Source organism: Eptatretus burgeri, chromosome 14 (assembly GCF_056783735.1).
Source record: "Eptatretus burgeri isolate ZD-2024b chromosome 14, Ebu_testis_v1, whole genome shotgun sequence".
NCBI lineage: Eukaryota > Metazoa > Chordata > Myxini > Myxiniformes > Myxinidae > Eptatretus > Eptatretus burgeri.
Genome location: NC_140974.1, coordinates 67,586,962 through 67,603,179, shown reverse-complemented (window position 1 = coordinate 67,603,179; position 16,218 = coordinate 67,586,962). Strand labels below are relative to the sequence as shown.

At 40.9% G+C, this 16,218-nt stretch overlaps 1 protein-coding gene across 8 annotated transcripts in view; it reads right to left on the bottom strand.

The window, feature by feature from the left end:
- The window catches only part of LOC147013515 (SH3 and multiple ankyrin repeat domains protein 3-like), a 522,196-nt gene that overhangs the window by 52,525 nt on the left and 453,453 nt on the right, over positions 1–16,218 (bottom strand). For 5 of the 8 annotated variants that reach the window (XM_085855370.1, XM_085855371.1, XM_085855374.1 and 2 more), the window contains 2 exons: positions 11,474–12,183; positions 5,167–5,717 (listed from right to left, as the gene is read on the bottom strand). In XM_085855370.1, coding sequence (XP_085711496.1) covers positions 5,167–5,717; positions 11,474–12,183 — 1,261 coding nt within the window. The remainder of the gene's footprint in view (positions 1–5,166; positions 5,718–11,473; positions 12,184–16,218) is intronic. The other 3 variants (XR_015051346.1, XR_015051345.1, XM_085855375.1) reach the window with 1 other exon arrangement.

Sequence of the window (16,218 nt, the reverse complement as noted above, 5' to 3'; positions counted from 1 at the left end):
GGGTCAAAGGTCATGGGGGTCACGAAATGCATATTTGTATTGAGATGCGTTGTGGACAACTTAATACAAAGGTAACTAGTGGCTGCGGCGAAGGTATGCCCTCTACGAGTGCCCATTCTAGTTTTTTGTATTTTTATGTCAGAGATATTTTTCATGAAATTTTTGCGTGCTTACTGGTTGGTTGAAACGTGAATAACATGAAAAAAAAATGTTTTGATCCCAAAAAAGTGTTACATACGTCCCGAAACATGGTTCAAAAATGAGGAAATTTTCCATTTTCAACATGAAATTATGTCTTTTGTTAGTGTACTGACACGGCTTGTTGTACGTATGAGATATTTATTGTTTAGATCTGTTGTATTGTCTGCTCATTACTCCATTGAATCACTGAGTCCGTCAGTCAGTGACTGACTGACTGCGGACAATTTCAGGTCTGGTATCCTGTCATTCAGGCATTTAGCGAAATTGCCTTTCATGAACCAATAATAACTATTCAGAATATATACTGAACCTTTGTTTCACAACATCCATTTACTGGAAGCCCACTTTCACAGGGCAGTATACTCGCTGGGACTCTTACAGCTCCATGAGAAACAAAATTGCCTTGATCAATATCCTGGTTAACAGAACACAGAGGATTTGTTCACCTTGTAATCTTCCTGCTGAAATTGACAAAATCATGAATATACTCGGTGAGAATGGTTATCCTGAGCATATAGTTAAGAGATACATACACAAGTTTCTAAATATGACAAATATCGGAAGATTGGTTCGGACAAATGTCCAGTCTATATCAAGATGCCCTGGAAAGGGCAATCATCACGAAGGTTTGAAGTACAAATCAAACATATTGTGTCCAACACGTTTCTGGCTGTGCAACCCCGAGTAATCTTTACCTCTCGCCGTTTGCTGACCAGTTAACAAAGATGTGCTACCCACCTCACAAACCAGCAATGTTATTTATGAGTTTAAGTGCCGATGTGAAGCTCGGTACGTGGGCCGCACAACAATAAGATTGGCTGATCGGATCAAACAACACATCCCCTTGGCGATTCGAAGAAAGATTGTGAGGGTTATAACACAACCAGTGCGAGCAAGTATAAATATCCAGCAACCACCGGTCACTGTACCTGCTTCATCTGCCATTGCTCAGCACCTGGTTGCCAACCCTATCTGTGCGGATATGTTCAGGATATTGAGCCGAGGTCCGAGCTCGTTTCATTTACGTATGTTGGAAGCAACCTTCATCCTTACCACCGATCCAATATTATGTCGTCAAAAGGAATTTGTACGATCTCTGTGTCTCTTTCAGCATGGAAAGATCAAGTGAAGTGCGGTAACAAATGGTGAATGGACCTTAGGAGGAAACCCATCCCCCTCTATCCAGGATGTGGTTGCAAACGTCAATAATCGACTAACTCTGCTCCAGCCAATGGGAGCTCGAGGTGAATATGATGAGCCGACCAATGGGCATTCGGATTAATCGTGATGTCATTACGGTTGAACCAATCAGCGTCGACCTTATTGAGAGCTGCGTATAAAGCACACGCCTTCACTTCCTTCTTCACTTGCTGCGATTTTTACCCTGAAGAGTGCAGCACGAAAAGCTTCGGTCACTCTTATGTCGTGTTTGTTTGTATCCATACACAATTATATATATATATATATATATATATATATATATATATATATATATATATATATTATTCCTGAGAATAGGGCAGGTGGATCGGGGGCAGGAGAACCGAAGGGATGGGATGGGGGGGAACTGTGAAGGGAAGGGTCTTTCTCACTCACTTGAAATGCATTTTCTCTCTTAAACAGTCAATTGCGGTTGTATTTCGTCATGATTTATTTTAGTCGAGTGTTAAGGAGAACCCAAACGCAAGATGTTTTTTTTCTTTCGGAATCCATTGAAAATCAAGGTTAAATATTTCCGTTAAATTGATAGTAGCGGTAAATAAGGGATCTTTTATAAATTGATAAATCAGTTACATTACTCCACCATGGACACAGCACATACACTGCCCAGGCACCTCGGACACTACAGAAAAAAAATGGGAGACGAATGGCGTGTCCCACCATCACAGGCTGACCAGGTGTCCTGTGTGTGATGGGATCATCCCATTTAACACTTTCCCAGGACGCTAGAACTCAAATCACCCATGCACATGTGCGAGGAGCTCGGCAGAGATTGTGCAACAGTTTAAGCAATGGTTGTTTCTTCCACTCAATCATGGGGGGGGGGGGGCACGACACGGCAACCTCTCTCAATCGTGGTGGATGACCTTACTGTATTATACAACCACTCAGGATGGATCAACTAATTAGGCACGTTAGGGGGAAAACCAAAAATATTTGCCCATGGAGTTAAATCGTACCACGATGTAATCTGCAATTACAATACGAATATGACCCGTAATTATAATAGGAATATGGCAGTCGACTTCCGAGTCATCACGACAAAGTGTGAAGAAGAAAAAGAAGAATATTTCGACTTTTAATCGCAAAATTACCGACTTTATAAATCGGAACAAAGACACAAGGGATAGATTAACATCATGTTGGTCTGAGCATTTGGGTTCCCCGTGAAACGATGTCAGAGGATTTGAAAATTATATCAAATGTCCAGTCACAGTCAATAATTAATTTGTCTGCAAAAACTGCTGGACGGATGGAAGCCGTGAGGGAAGCAGAAAGCACGAGCAATGTAATGTTCAGTTTCTCAAAGCAAATTGATCCTTCACAGAGTTATACACCGCTATTTTAAAACCAAACATCTTCTTCAAGGGACGGGCATGGCGTGGTGACTGTGAATGGGAATGTACTGTACACCACTCACCATAGTAGATAGCTTTGGCTTACCGCAACAGAAAAACGGTGAATGTATTATTTATTTCGTTAGGTTCCAATTGTGTGTGGAGTCAGGCCAGCTGTGCAGTGAGCCAATCGGTGGAAGACACAGGTCGACTAGGTAGGGGTGCTGGCCTTTGGCTGTGTTATGTGACGTGATGTCTGTCAACCAATGAGATTGCATATTAATGAAAAAGCCAGAAAAGTGATCTTTCAAGGCTCAGGTGGTGGATGAAAATACCCTAAGGTCAATCTCGGGATCGGACTTGGGCTGTGTTCCAAATTTGGGGATTGTCGGTCCAGCTGCAGTCCTTGCAAAAAACGTGAACAGACAGACAGACATCCGATGAATCTTATTTTTTGTCAAGTATATGTATATATTTCCAGGATCAAGGGAGCAGTCTGTTGCTTATACACCATCCGGTTCAATTTTCTGTCTGATTAAAAAAATTATAATTTCCCTGTAGGTTTGGATTAATTTGATGCAACTATTACTTTTTTCTCTCTCTCTCTCTGAGGAGCATTTCCAGTATTTAGAGTTTCGGGTGGAAGAGCCAAACAGACAACATTAGCCTTTGATATCTATACTCGGGGGAAGCCTGTCAAAAATGATGGGGCCAAGAGCACCCCCACCACCCCCCCCCCCCCCAATCACAGTGGTTAAAGAATATAACTCACAGGATTGTGGATATATTTTTGTTTCACAAAGAAAAGTATGATTATTTTAGAAATATATTTACTATAAAAGTGATAGTGGAATTTCAAATGGCAATGAACCATATCTGTATTCGTAAGTCATGCTTTATCAGATTCAATCAGTTGCTTTATCAACGATGTTGATGGCAAAAAGTAATCTCGCTATCATAGAAGTTCCTTTTGATAAATTTTCCGTTCCGAGCCGTGACGAACTGTCCAAGCCGTGCCATGTCGAGGTGAGCCATGTCATGTGCTCGACCGTGCCGTTCCATGACATGGCGTGCCGTTCAGAGATGGACCAAGCAGTAACATGACGTGCCATAGAATACAACTCACAGGCTTGTGGATTTACTTTTGTTTCAGAGAGAAATATGTTATTTCCAAAATGATAACAAAATTTCAAATAATTGAGTTAAATGACTAACCCATATATATATATATATATATATATATATATATATATATATATATATATATATATATATATATATATATATATATATATATATTTTTTTTTTTCACTACAAATAAAAATTACAAACGTGTCAACTCTAGCGTTAGAGTTGTGTAAACAACTGGAATGGTCATGCAATCAACCCAAATTCAGATGCATGTAGTAAAACTTTTGGAAAGAATAAATTCACCTTTCCTCAGTGGAAACAAAATGGCGAGTGGTGCTAACACTGAAATTGTGTGTGCTCCCTTTCAGTGACGAATGTAACCTGACTTCTGTGAACATGAGGGTCACTTTCTCCATGACAAATAAATAAATACACAGGGGATATATATATATATATATATATATATATATATATATATATATATATATATATATATATATATATATATATATATATATATATATATATATATATATAATAGAAAGATGAGCTTCCTTCAAAATGTCAAATGTAGAAAGAGCAAGTATATAAACTACCTCTATTGGAATAGGACAGGAAATAAAAGAAAAGGAAACAAAATATAGAATGGAAATAGAAGGATATAAAAAAGAAATAAAATGGAAATATAAGGATATATCGATAAAAAGAGAAAATGATGAACAGAGCAATACTTTATCCTAGATAATTGACTCCTTGTGTCTTGATTAGCGAAGTAATTATGAAGGAACCATGATAAGATTGAATCTAGAGAGAGAGGGGAAATCATAACATGGAGGAAAGAGGAACAAGGATACAATTAAAGTATAATTTTAGAGAAAATAAATTGTACTGGAAAGAGAGAAGGGAAAGTGGGAGAGTGGGACATCAGTATTCCGTGATGTAAGAATAGAAAGCACAAAATGGAGATCTCTCCTTAAAAATTAACAAAAACAAGACTAAGAGGAGCACGTGTTGGAATTGGGAGTGGAGAAAGGTTGATACAAAGCATAATATGGAGGAAGAAAAGCATTTTAGAAAGCAAAACATGAGAGAAGAGCATGAGAGAATAAATCCAGAAGAACAAAAAAAGGATGGAAGAAAGAGACCAAAAACAAAATAAATAAATGAGAAAGGATGAAAAAGGGATATTAATAATTAAGAACAGAGTGGTTGAACAAAAAGTGATAATAAAATAATAATAATAATAATAATAATAATAATAATATGTAAACCTAACCTTTGTAGAAGGGGCTTTGGACGAAGTGGGAGTGGGGGCGGTGGAGGTAATGGGGGTGGAAGAGGCTCACGGGGCCCAAGAAGGGGCGGTTCGCTGAAAGTCACAACTGCTGTCCTCGAAGCTGGTGCTGTTGAGCCTATAGGCCGCAACTTCGGTTTGGGTGGTACTGGAGGCTTTTCAGGGATAGCCTTGGAGGAAGTCAGTTGAGGAGAAGTTGGATATGACTCCAGTCGCAGTTCCGAAATTCCTCCTGACTCAAGGCTGGGACTAGAAAGTGAAGAACGTGGGACGCTGCGACCCAAGTCTATGACACTTCGTAATTCTGATTCCTCGAGCCCAGAGTCAAGCGAACCTCCCCGTGGGGGGAAAAATCCTGGTCCAGATGGCTGAGCTTGGGCACTTCCCATTGCCATGATCACACTGCCTGAGCAGGAAAATCCATTTGCAAACTCGAGTGGAGGAGGAATTGGGTCAGAAAAAGTTGAAAAGGCTGGAACGGAACCAGTTTGTGGAGAAGGTGGAGGCGAAAGAGTGTGCATTTCAATGCTCAGCTGTGGAGAGAGGGAGGAAGAGGAAGAATTTTTAGTGAATGAAAGGTGTTGATATATGAATGGGAATCCAAAACAGCTGTTCTCCTTTTCTCTTAATTAGGCAATTATTAAATTAAATTAGAATTAGAATTAAAGGCAATTCTCCTTTTCTCTGCATCTAAAGAATTTTTTTGAAAATCTAGTTTCATAGGAGAATTAAGTGATAGAGGGAAGAAGGCAACACGGTGGGATAATAGGCTACATGTGGATGCAACAAGGAGATGAACAAAGAGGAGGATGAAAGAGATGAAGGAAGGAAACACAACATGTGAGCATATACTTAGACAGTTGAGGAAGGTGAATGATAGGAATGGAGTATGACCGAAGATTGTAGTGCACTGCCAACTTGACGCAGGTGTCACATATTATTCTTAGTGATTGCAGAGTTTCTTGATGTGATTGCAAAGCACCAGACTTTTCATTTCACTTTAAGCAGCGGTTGTGGAAGGTTGTGGAGTCTATATGTAATATACAGTATATAGCTCTTTCAAACCACTGACTCACTCACTCATTCACTCACTCACTCACTGATATAAATGTTTTGTGCCTTTTAGGTGTGGGAGAAAGCTGAAGTTTGGCATACTGATGCAACTCAAAGCCAATATCCCAGGAAGAAAAAAAACATCACAAAACCATTGGAAAATGTCCATAAATGAAAATGTCTGCGAATAATAGTAGGCCGGTGCAGACTAGGTCTGCTCATTGCAGGACATGTGACTCAAGACAGTGAGACGTCACATGATCTTGCACGGACAAGATCGCTCCCTGAGGGAGTTGGTGTTTCTCGCTTTTATGGCGGTATCATTTGAGAAGTGGCTGTGGGTTTGTGTCACTTACGGACGATGTACAGTTAGTGCGGGGAAGTCGGTTGTCGTTTACAGATCTTGTACCATGGCAAACAAGTGTTACAGTGTGTATTTTAAAGCGTTGCATGTTTACATATACAGTCGGACTTCTGTATCAGGCACCCTGGTTATAACAAACATTCAAAACATGTTTTCGTCAATGTATATTTCTCTGTTTCCTTGATCCACATTGCTGGAAATTAACCCGGAAATAGAGAAAGATCACTTTATCCCAGTGAATTAAATGCAGGTACGTTGGAAAACCCTCGAAATATTCAAACAGATGAGATTGCTTCAATCCGTTATCCAAAATATCAAGAGAAAAAAAATCATTTTATTATTTCCTGCATGTTTGTAGCATTACCTAGCAACCAGTCCAAGTGTAAAGTCTGCCTCTTAAATGTAAATAATTTAGGATTCTGGAAACTTAATTTATGCTTTGCAGCAGTGTTTTGTTTACCCAGTAAAGAATACCACCTTCATCATCCCTTAAAATAATGTAAAATGACTGTTATACTACTTTATTGCGTTTATTGTCGGTTTGGGAAGTGAACCCTGGGGTGTGTTCCGTTACCAAGCGACTTGGTGTTGCTTTCCAAACCAGTTGTTCCAGATCAACCACTTTGCAAGCCACTCACCCAGCCGATCAGCAAACAGAGCAAGCGATTAAGAGAGGTGCTTCGTTATGTCAGCAAAAATGGCTGCTGTAGTCAGATTCAAAATGATACTACAACCAATGAAATGTTCAGAGAGATACCCATGTTATGTACACTCATAATATTATTACCTCTGCCACAGAATGTGGACGGAGATTATGTTTTCACCCCTGTCTGTTTATCTGTCTGTTAACAGGAAATCTCAAAAAGTTTTGGATGGATTCGGATAAAACCTGGTGGGCAAGTTGGGTGTGTGAAAAGGACTAATTGTTTCATTTTTGGTGAAGATGTGGATCCGCATCCAGATTCAAGAATTTTTCAAGTGATTTTTTACCATCGGGCCAAAAACGGGCCAAAAAAAAAAAGAAATCGGGCCAAAAACGACATTTAGCACAATATCTCAATAGGTTATGGATGGATTCTGCAGAAACTTTGAGGACAGGTTGAGTGTGTGAAAAGGAAGAAATTATTCAATTTTGGTGAAGATCCGAATTTGGATCCAGAAACGAGAATGATTGAATTTTAAAGTGATTCTTCACCATTGAGAGATGGGGCTAAAAACAATATTGTATGATATCTCAAAAAGTTGTGGAAGGATTCAGATTAAACTTGGTGGATATGTTGGGTGTGTGACAACGACAAATTGATTCTGTTTTTGTGAGGATCCGAATCCGGATCCGAAAGTTTTTCAAGTGATTCTTCACCACTGAGAAATGGAGCCAAAAACTATGCATCGCATGAGATCTCAAAAAGTTGTGGACGAGTTTTGACAAAAGGAGGTGGTTGAGTTGGTTAGGTTACAAGAACAAACAGATTCGATTTTGGTTAAGGTCCGGATTCAGATCCGACCTATCAGTGGCATACAAAATGTAAACTATTCAGCTGGCAGAGGTATGTGGTCTACCGAGTGCTGTTCTGTTTTATCAAGTGTCACTCTATGGGTGATTTTTGGGTAGTCGATCTAGTCGAAAATTTTTTTTTTTGAGATTTTTCTACCCTTATTATCAGTATTTCCATCAATATGTCTGTCTGTTGGGTAGTCGATATAGTCGAAAAAATTTTTTGGAGATTTTTCTACCCTTATCAGTATTTCCGTCGATATGTTTGTCTGTCTGTTGGGTAGTCAATCTAGCCGAAAAAAAAAATCAAAAAAAAAAATTGAGATTTTTTTTCTACCCTTATTATCAGTATTTCCGTCGATATGTTGGGTAGCCGATCGAGTCGAAAAAAAATTTTTTGAGATTTTTTTTTTCTACCCTTATTTCTGTCGATATGTCATGTCTGTCTGTCTGTGCTTGTCTGTATGTGTCTTTTTAGTCCAGTGCTCCGTTAATACAATGGCGATTTCAATGAAACTTGGTTGGTAGGTTCATACCATGACCTAGTTGTGTGTAAATGAGAACCGTTGCTACGGACACCACCGTTGCCGAGCAACAGGACTTTGAAATTTTTCAAAAATCATAAAAAATTAATTTTTTCGAAAATCAAAAATCGGGCCACAAGCGACTGTGGGCAGTACATTCAGCCATATTGTCAAAAATTTCCAGTCGGATCCTATAAAAACTGTCGGAGAAGATAGACTTTGAATGAACGCTGGTCGAAAACAATAAAAAAACGAAGTTCGTTATATCTCAGAGACTATGAGTCAGATATACATGAAACTGGTATGGTAGGTTCATGGTATGTCCTAGTTATGTGTGAGAAAGAACCGTTGCTATGGACCCCTCCGTTGCCTAGCAACGGCCGAAAAACCTCTAAATGTGGGGGTATTTTAACGAAAAAACAATCTGCAGCATTAACCCTTGAAGCTGAAATCATGAATTTTCTTGTGCTTAATCCTCAGGTCATTCCCCATCGAACGGGCCCATCGCGTCAAGTTCTATTGGGTAGTCGACTACCCATGTCCGCCGACCGGCTTGTTCATTTGTCTATGTGCAAGATATCTCAAAAAGTTGCAGATGGATTTGGATGAAATTTTGCGGACAGGTTGGATGCGGGACAAGGACGTACTGATTAGATTTTGGTGAAGATCCGGATCTGGCTAATTGTATTTTTAAGTGATTCTTCATCAATGAGAGGTAGGGCGAAAAACGATATATAGCAAGATACCTCAAAAAAGTTGTAGACAGATTCGGACAAAACTTGGTGGACATGTTGGGTGTGTGACAAGAAACAATTAGTTCAATTTGGGTGAAGATCCGAATCTGGATCTGGATCTGATCATTTTTTAACTGATTCTTCACCATTGAGAGATAGGGCCAAAACTATATATAGAATGATATTTCAAAAATATGTTGGGCCTGATATGTTCTCATGGATCAGGCATTACGTGGCGGAGGTATGCGCTCTACCGAGTGCCCTTCTAGTTTAGATATGTTTTCGAGGTCATATCTGGTAAGTTAAAAAAAAAATTTTCACCTTTCTCAGTTTGTCTCATAGTTTTGCCTCAATAAGTTCCTGATCTGTCCCAGTCTGCACCTGGCAGAGTATTGGCAGATTGCACAGCACTTCTCCATCTTTTGTTGATTAGAATGTAGTCTACCTGATTTATGTGTTGCCTATCAATGAACGTTCATGTGTACAGTCTACACTTAGGTTGTTTGAACGATGTGTTTGCAATTACGAGGCTCATTCTCCACATATAACTCCAGCGTTTGCTCTCCTGGCTCATTTCGGAAACCAAGTCTGTGCTTTCCTGCAATCTCTGGTGCTCCTGCTTCTCCAATTTTTGCATTCCAGTCTCCCATAGTAATTAAACCATCTCCTTAAGGCACCTATTCAACCAGTTCTTGCAACTTTCCATAAAACTCCTCCACGTTTTCTTCATCTGCTGTAGAAGTTTGAGCAAAAATCTGAATGATGGCGGTGTTCATTGGATGTCATTTCAACCTCACTGATATTGATTGGGTTATATTCCAGGACTGACCCTGCCATCTTCTTATTGCAAATCACTGCCACAGCATTTATTTTGCAGGTTTCCTGACCAGAAAATAACACTTTGTAATCGTCTGATTGAAACTGCCCCAAACAAGTTTAAGTTCACTTATCCCCAAAATTTCAGTTCTTGTCCTCTCGGCCATCCCTCTCTCGTTATAACATCTACAGGAAGTATATGAATAGCGATACTTGTCAAAATGTTGTTTGTGTACTCATGCTTTCCAGGCTGTATTATGGTAGTTCAATTAAAATCTCATCTTTCTGTAGTTGCTTTTCCTTGATCTCTACCCTTGTTAGTGGCATTCTTCATTCTCTACCAATTCTTAATTGTGTTACCTTTCTTCTTTGGAAAACACGATGAGATTTTGTTTGAAATGAAAAGCGCTATATAAGAAATTGACTGATTGATATCCAATAGTTATTGTTGAATAGTATTTCATCTGACAGCAATGAAATGATTATTTTATTGTGTTATCAGGTATAACTTAATTATTATGACTTAATCGGTAAAGTGAGGAACAGGAAACTGTTATGGGGCAAATTTGGTAAAGGACACTTGCGAACTAAAGGACTGAGAAAAGTTTAGTTCAATGGAGTTATATATTTTTCAGTTGGATCAGAGCGCTGCCTTGCATTTTGTTGGTAAAACAACACATCTCATGTCCACAAGCACCTGTAATGTCCACAAGCACGCAATAGTTGCTGGAATGGCCAAGGTAAAGTTTTTGGAAGAATGTTGTGTACTTATTAGCACCTTGCACTTTTCAGTATTACTCTTGTGACCTCAGCCACAATCAATATGAATGCTGGATTGCTCACTCGGAAACATTCATCCTGTAAGTAAGGTATAGGATTAGGCATTAGTGTTCCAAACTGGATTAACGTTTTGGTAAACTTTTAGCTTGAACTAGGATCTTTTTTCCTTTCACTTTCGTGTGTTTGTAATGTCAACGTAACAGCAGAGTAATTTTTTTTAAAAGCTGATTTTTGAAGCTTTGAGAATATCACATAACATGACAATGTAATGTAGAAGATGGTAATCAGATCTGCATGCATAGCATTTGAGTGGTGATGACGAATTATGTAGAAAAGGGGATGCAATAGCCACCATCCTGGCACACAGCTGGGAACTGAGGATGGAACATATTGAACATATCTACCGTCACTTGATGACGCATCGAAGCCAGCCTCAATTTTGTCACAAGATGATTTGATCACGAAGTGAAAGTCATGCTGTGCTTGTGAAATGTGCCCTTAATAATTTAGTGAATCATCACACCTGTTCTTCATTGGAATCCAGCACCTCCCCAGCTTCAACCTCGACCATTTGCTCCCTATCTTCCAAAACATCACTAGCAGCTTCGGCAGCCATCTCCCTGGCTACCATCTCCAGTTCTGAAATTCCCCCATCATCCTCAGGATCTTGGTCACTCGTGCCAGGCTCCTGTACCATAAGCAAGCCAGGCATCTGCCCACCCATTCGAGCTTGAAATCCAGATTCCCAACTGCTTGGAGGAGCTGGAATCCCAGCTGCCCCCTCACCTGGCACTCGGCGTGGAAATGCAGGCCTAGGTACTGCCATGGCTGGCTGCCAAACGTTCTGGGAAGGTGGAATAGGGGGGAGAGCTTTTTGTTGTCTGCTCGGCTCTGACTCCCAGGAACGAATAAGTCGAGATGTTGGGGGACTAGGAGCTGGGGTGACACCTCGGTATGTAGGTGGACTGAGGGGAGCAATGGCTGGCCGCTGGGGTGGCTGCCCACTTGAGAGCTGACCCTCATCCACAGACTTTGAGTGCTTCAGGATTGGTTTAGGACGACGGGTGTCAGCGGTTGACGGAGTTGGGCCCTGTTGCTTGGGCAGTGGCAAGGCGTTGGAAAAGGCTGATGAGGTGATGCTTGGCCACATGACTTGTCGTGACTCGGCCGCAGGGCCTTCACACTCCATGCTGCTAGCCTGGCTGCTGCGCCCACTGCTGCTTGTGGATGGTTCTAAGGGATTGAATAAAAAGGTGGAAACATGATTGCTCATAAATGTATGAAATAAAATCACAATCACATTAACTGCAGAACATGAATATTCCACAAAAAAAAACATTCGATAAACTGGGGAATTAGCAGGTCGTTAGGATTGAAAAAAGCTAATGAGGTAAACATGTTCATGGTGAACGATTCTTTCTGCAATTTGCCATTGTTATAACTTCAGATGTTTTTGAGATTGTAAACAATTTTTTACGTCTTTACAACCAGTATTGTCGTTTTTTGTGTGTTATTTTTGGGGGATTGGGTGCCTCGCTGCCTGATTGCGCAATTGCTTCTCAATCATTATTTCTTTCAATCCCTGATACTTTTGATGTATATTCTCAGAAATTATTCTGGGCTGACAGGACAGCTTAGAGGTAGCGTGCTCTCACCTTTGAGCTGTCTAGTTTGGGATGAATTCCTGAATGCACTATAAACTGCCATCCTGGTGTTTCACATGCCTGGTGTTGCATCGAGTGTGCCGTCCTTTGGATGGGCCATTAAGCTGGGTGTCCTCTCTGTCAACATGTTTGGCAAATATCCTACACATGTGTCTACCAGAAAGAGGAGGCAATTGTGCACCCGTACCTTGTCCAAATTCCAGATCGAACCAAAAGGGACGATTGTATCAGTGACACAGTCACGTAACATTAATGATGCAAACAGAAGCCACGTGCTGCACTCAAATAAATGAATAAACCATTCGGTATTTACAAAAGGCAAAAAGAATCAAAATCATCTTAATTTGAATGAGTGCTCTCGAGGTTATCAAACTTATTATCTGTTGAAAGATTCGTTGGTTCAGCAAACTTTGATGGATGAAAACTGTGTGTAAATAACATTCAGATGAAAAAAAATTCATAAAAGCCTGGAAACTATTTGTTCATTCTGCCAAAGTTTCTGTAATTATCAAACAAATTACATTATTGCTAACGTTTAAGCTGTCTTGAACCCCCCCCCCCCCACACACACAAACAATTTTTCACACATGTGCCCCTTATCCCCCCCTCTCTTATCTCAATTTTCCTCCAATACTCCCCAACTTTCATTTCTCTCTTCCATCATCAATTCAATTTTTCGACATCTTAATAATCTGAGACTCACATGAATGTCATATGTAGATGGCTGAAACCAAAATAATCGAGTCAAATGTCAAGGTGACAGACAATTATTATCTATCGTTCAAAAGAGGTCATAAGCTGTCGTGATTATTGCATTTTGAGTGACGGTTAATCACCGAGATTAATAGAATCAGTGATTTATACGGCAATTGCAGTAATTCCAGGGCACTCAAACTCGTCCTTACACCACTTTGAATGGAAGCTGCCAACAAACGTGAATACCAGCAGCGAATGAATGAGAGCTGGATGTAAGCATCCATAGTTGGTTATTTGTGAACCAGTCATTGGTGCTAGATATATATATATATATATATATATATATATATATATATATATATATATATATATATATATATATATATATATATATATATATATATATATATATATATATATATATACCTGGAATTGGATTGGCCTACGTGTGTTCATGTCAGAACACATGGCACAGGCATGGCTCAAGGTCATCCCCTTGGATACAAAGACAAAAAGACAACAACAATAAGTTAAAAGCCTAATTCATGTTCGGAGCATTCTGTTACATTGTTGTGAGGTCACGACCCACCACACGCCTATTTTCAGCAAATTACTGAACACCAAGCTGTTTGGTCAATATCTGCAGAACTGGTAATATCAGAATAAGTAGACTTAACGTTTGTGCCCTCCGCCCACCCCACCAACAACCCCCAAAAAGAGTAACGTTCTATCAAAGATTGCAAAGTTTGCAGTCATTGTTACCTCCACCACCGAAGGTGAAGGAGGTTATGTTTTCACCCCCCTTTCTGTCTGTTTGTCTGTTTGTGTACAGGATATTTTTAAAAGTTGTGGCCGGATCCGGATCTGATAATTTTTAAAGTGATTCTTCACCATTGAGAGATTCGGGCAAAAATGAAATATAGCACGATATTTCCAAAAATGTATTGGGCCCGATATGGTCTCATGGGTCAGGCATTGCGTGGCGGAGGTATGCGCTCTACCGAGTGCCCTTCTCGTTTGGTTTGTTAAGATGTAATACTGTACATATTTGGCATTACTTCTTCATGAATGCTATCTATCCTAAGTTCTATCAAACTTCATTAAAAACGAAACTACCTGTCCTGATGTTTTGTCAGCAGGTGTACTTCACAGCATGCAATCCTTTGGCTGCAGAACTAATCCAGCTGTCCCGCTTGCATTTCATTTGTGGATGTCAAAGGTCCCGTGATATTTCTCAAAATGAGAAGGCGATTGTGTGCCCTACTCATTGTGTGAAGATGAGAAGTCCCCTACTCATAAACCCAACTGTAGAAGGTTAAAGTAGTGGTGTTTTGTTCATTTTATATGACAAAGTTAAAATATGTTCATGAGAGATGAGGATCCAGTTGGATTTAAAATTACATTCGGACACTGTACGTCGCACTCAGGGATCCGTAGGTAAAAACGTACAAGGGGAAAATCTACACCTGCATGTTACAAGAAAATTAACGACTCGGGTCGTCTATAAAAAGGGGGGGGGGGTAGTGTTACGGATCTGGAAACCATTTGCATTGAACATACAGATGTCCCAAGTCAGTTATGTCGTTAAGTGTGTGTTTAGTCAGATCCCTTTCCTTTTGTCTAGTGGGAGAATCAAAGGCATGTGTTGCGATTTCTTTTTAGTTAGGTTATTAAATCTTTACATCCAACGAACAATCAACAACCATTCCATTCCCCATCACGATCCACCACCCACCCGCTGTCTACAAGCACTCTGACTTGCCAAGGCAGGGTCTTGCAGCCGTTCCTTGCCGCTTGCATCAACGTTCCTTCCACAAACGTCGTAACTCTTGCACGACAGCCTGTGCAACATTGATACTGTTACTTGTCAAGTATGAACCCTCGTGGAAGAGTGGCTGGGGTTTCCCGGCAGGGGCCGTTGCAGCGTTGATACTGTTACTCATCAAGTGTGGGTCTGCGTAGAGGAGTGGCTGGGGTTTCCTGGCTGGGGCCAAGGTCTCGCCCCGGAAAGGTGGGCCGAAGGACCTGTCCAATCAGAGGCGGACAGCGAGGTGTGTTCACCAAGGCCCCTCCCCGCTGAGGGAGGTCCATAAATTCCTGAGCACTCTCTGAGGTTGGTTGGTCTTTTGGAGGGTTGAGAGAGTTTTGAGAGGTTCTTAAGGGTTTTTGCTGTTATGAAGGGGTGGTTACGAGGGGTGGTTACGAGGAGTGGTCACAGGAGGTCTACGTTGCTGTTACGAAGGGGTTTTTGCTGTCATGAGGGTTGAGCAGAGGGCCATCGAGGTGGCGAACGTGTCTCTGCTGGCCCTCCACAAAGAAGGACAGAGCGACCCTGACCCCACTCCTGGACCCCGATTATTTGTCACCCGAACTCCGCCACGTGCCCCCCCACGTGCGACTGGGGACCGAACCAACGACCTTTGTCAGGTGCCGCATCGTGGAGCATGTCCTCCCTCCGACGGTCAGGTACCCACCGAACTCTGACCCCCAGCTTGTCTCTCTCCACGGCTGCGAGGGTCCAATAAAGACTCTGGGTTTCTTTTCATTTTGTGTGTGTGTGTCTGCAAGTGGGCCCGTCTTATAAGTAGAAACTGTTTAAGTGTTTGAATCATTGTAAATCTCTCCTTGCTTGCATATTCGCGTTAAGTCTTGCTTTGTGTCTTCATTTAATGCAAATAAATCATCACAGAAATGTTCCCAGTCCGTTTCTGTCCCTTCTTGAATTGATCCAGCATCGTTCGGATCTGAGTTTAGGTGGGGTTTTATCCCCGATAATCCATTCATTCAAGCCGGCATGGCTTTGGCAGTTTCCGCTCGGCTGCACACGAACCGGAGTTGGTAGTCGGTAGTTGGAACACTACCGCAGTCGGTAGAGTGACCCGGTTCAAGCAAGACGTGCCGAGGGCGT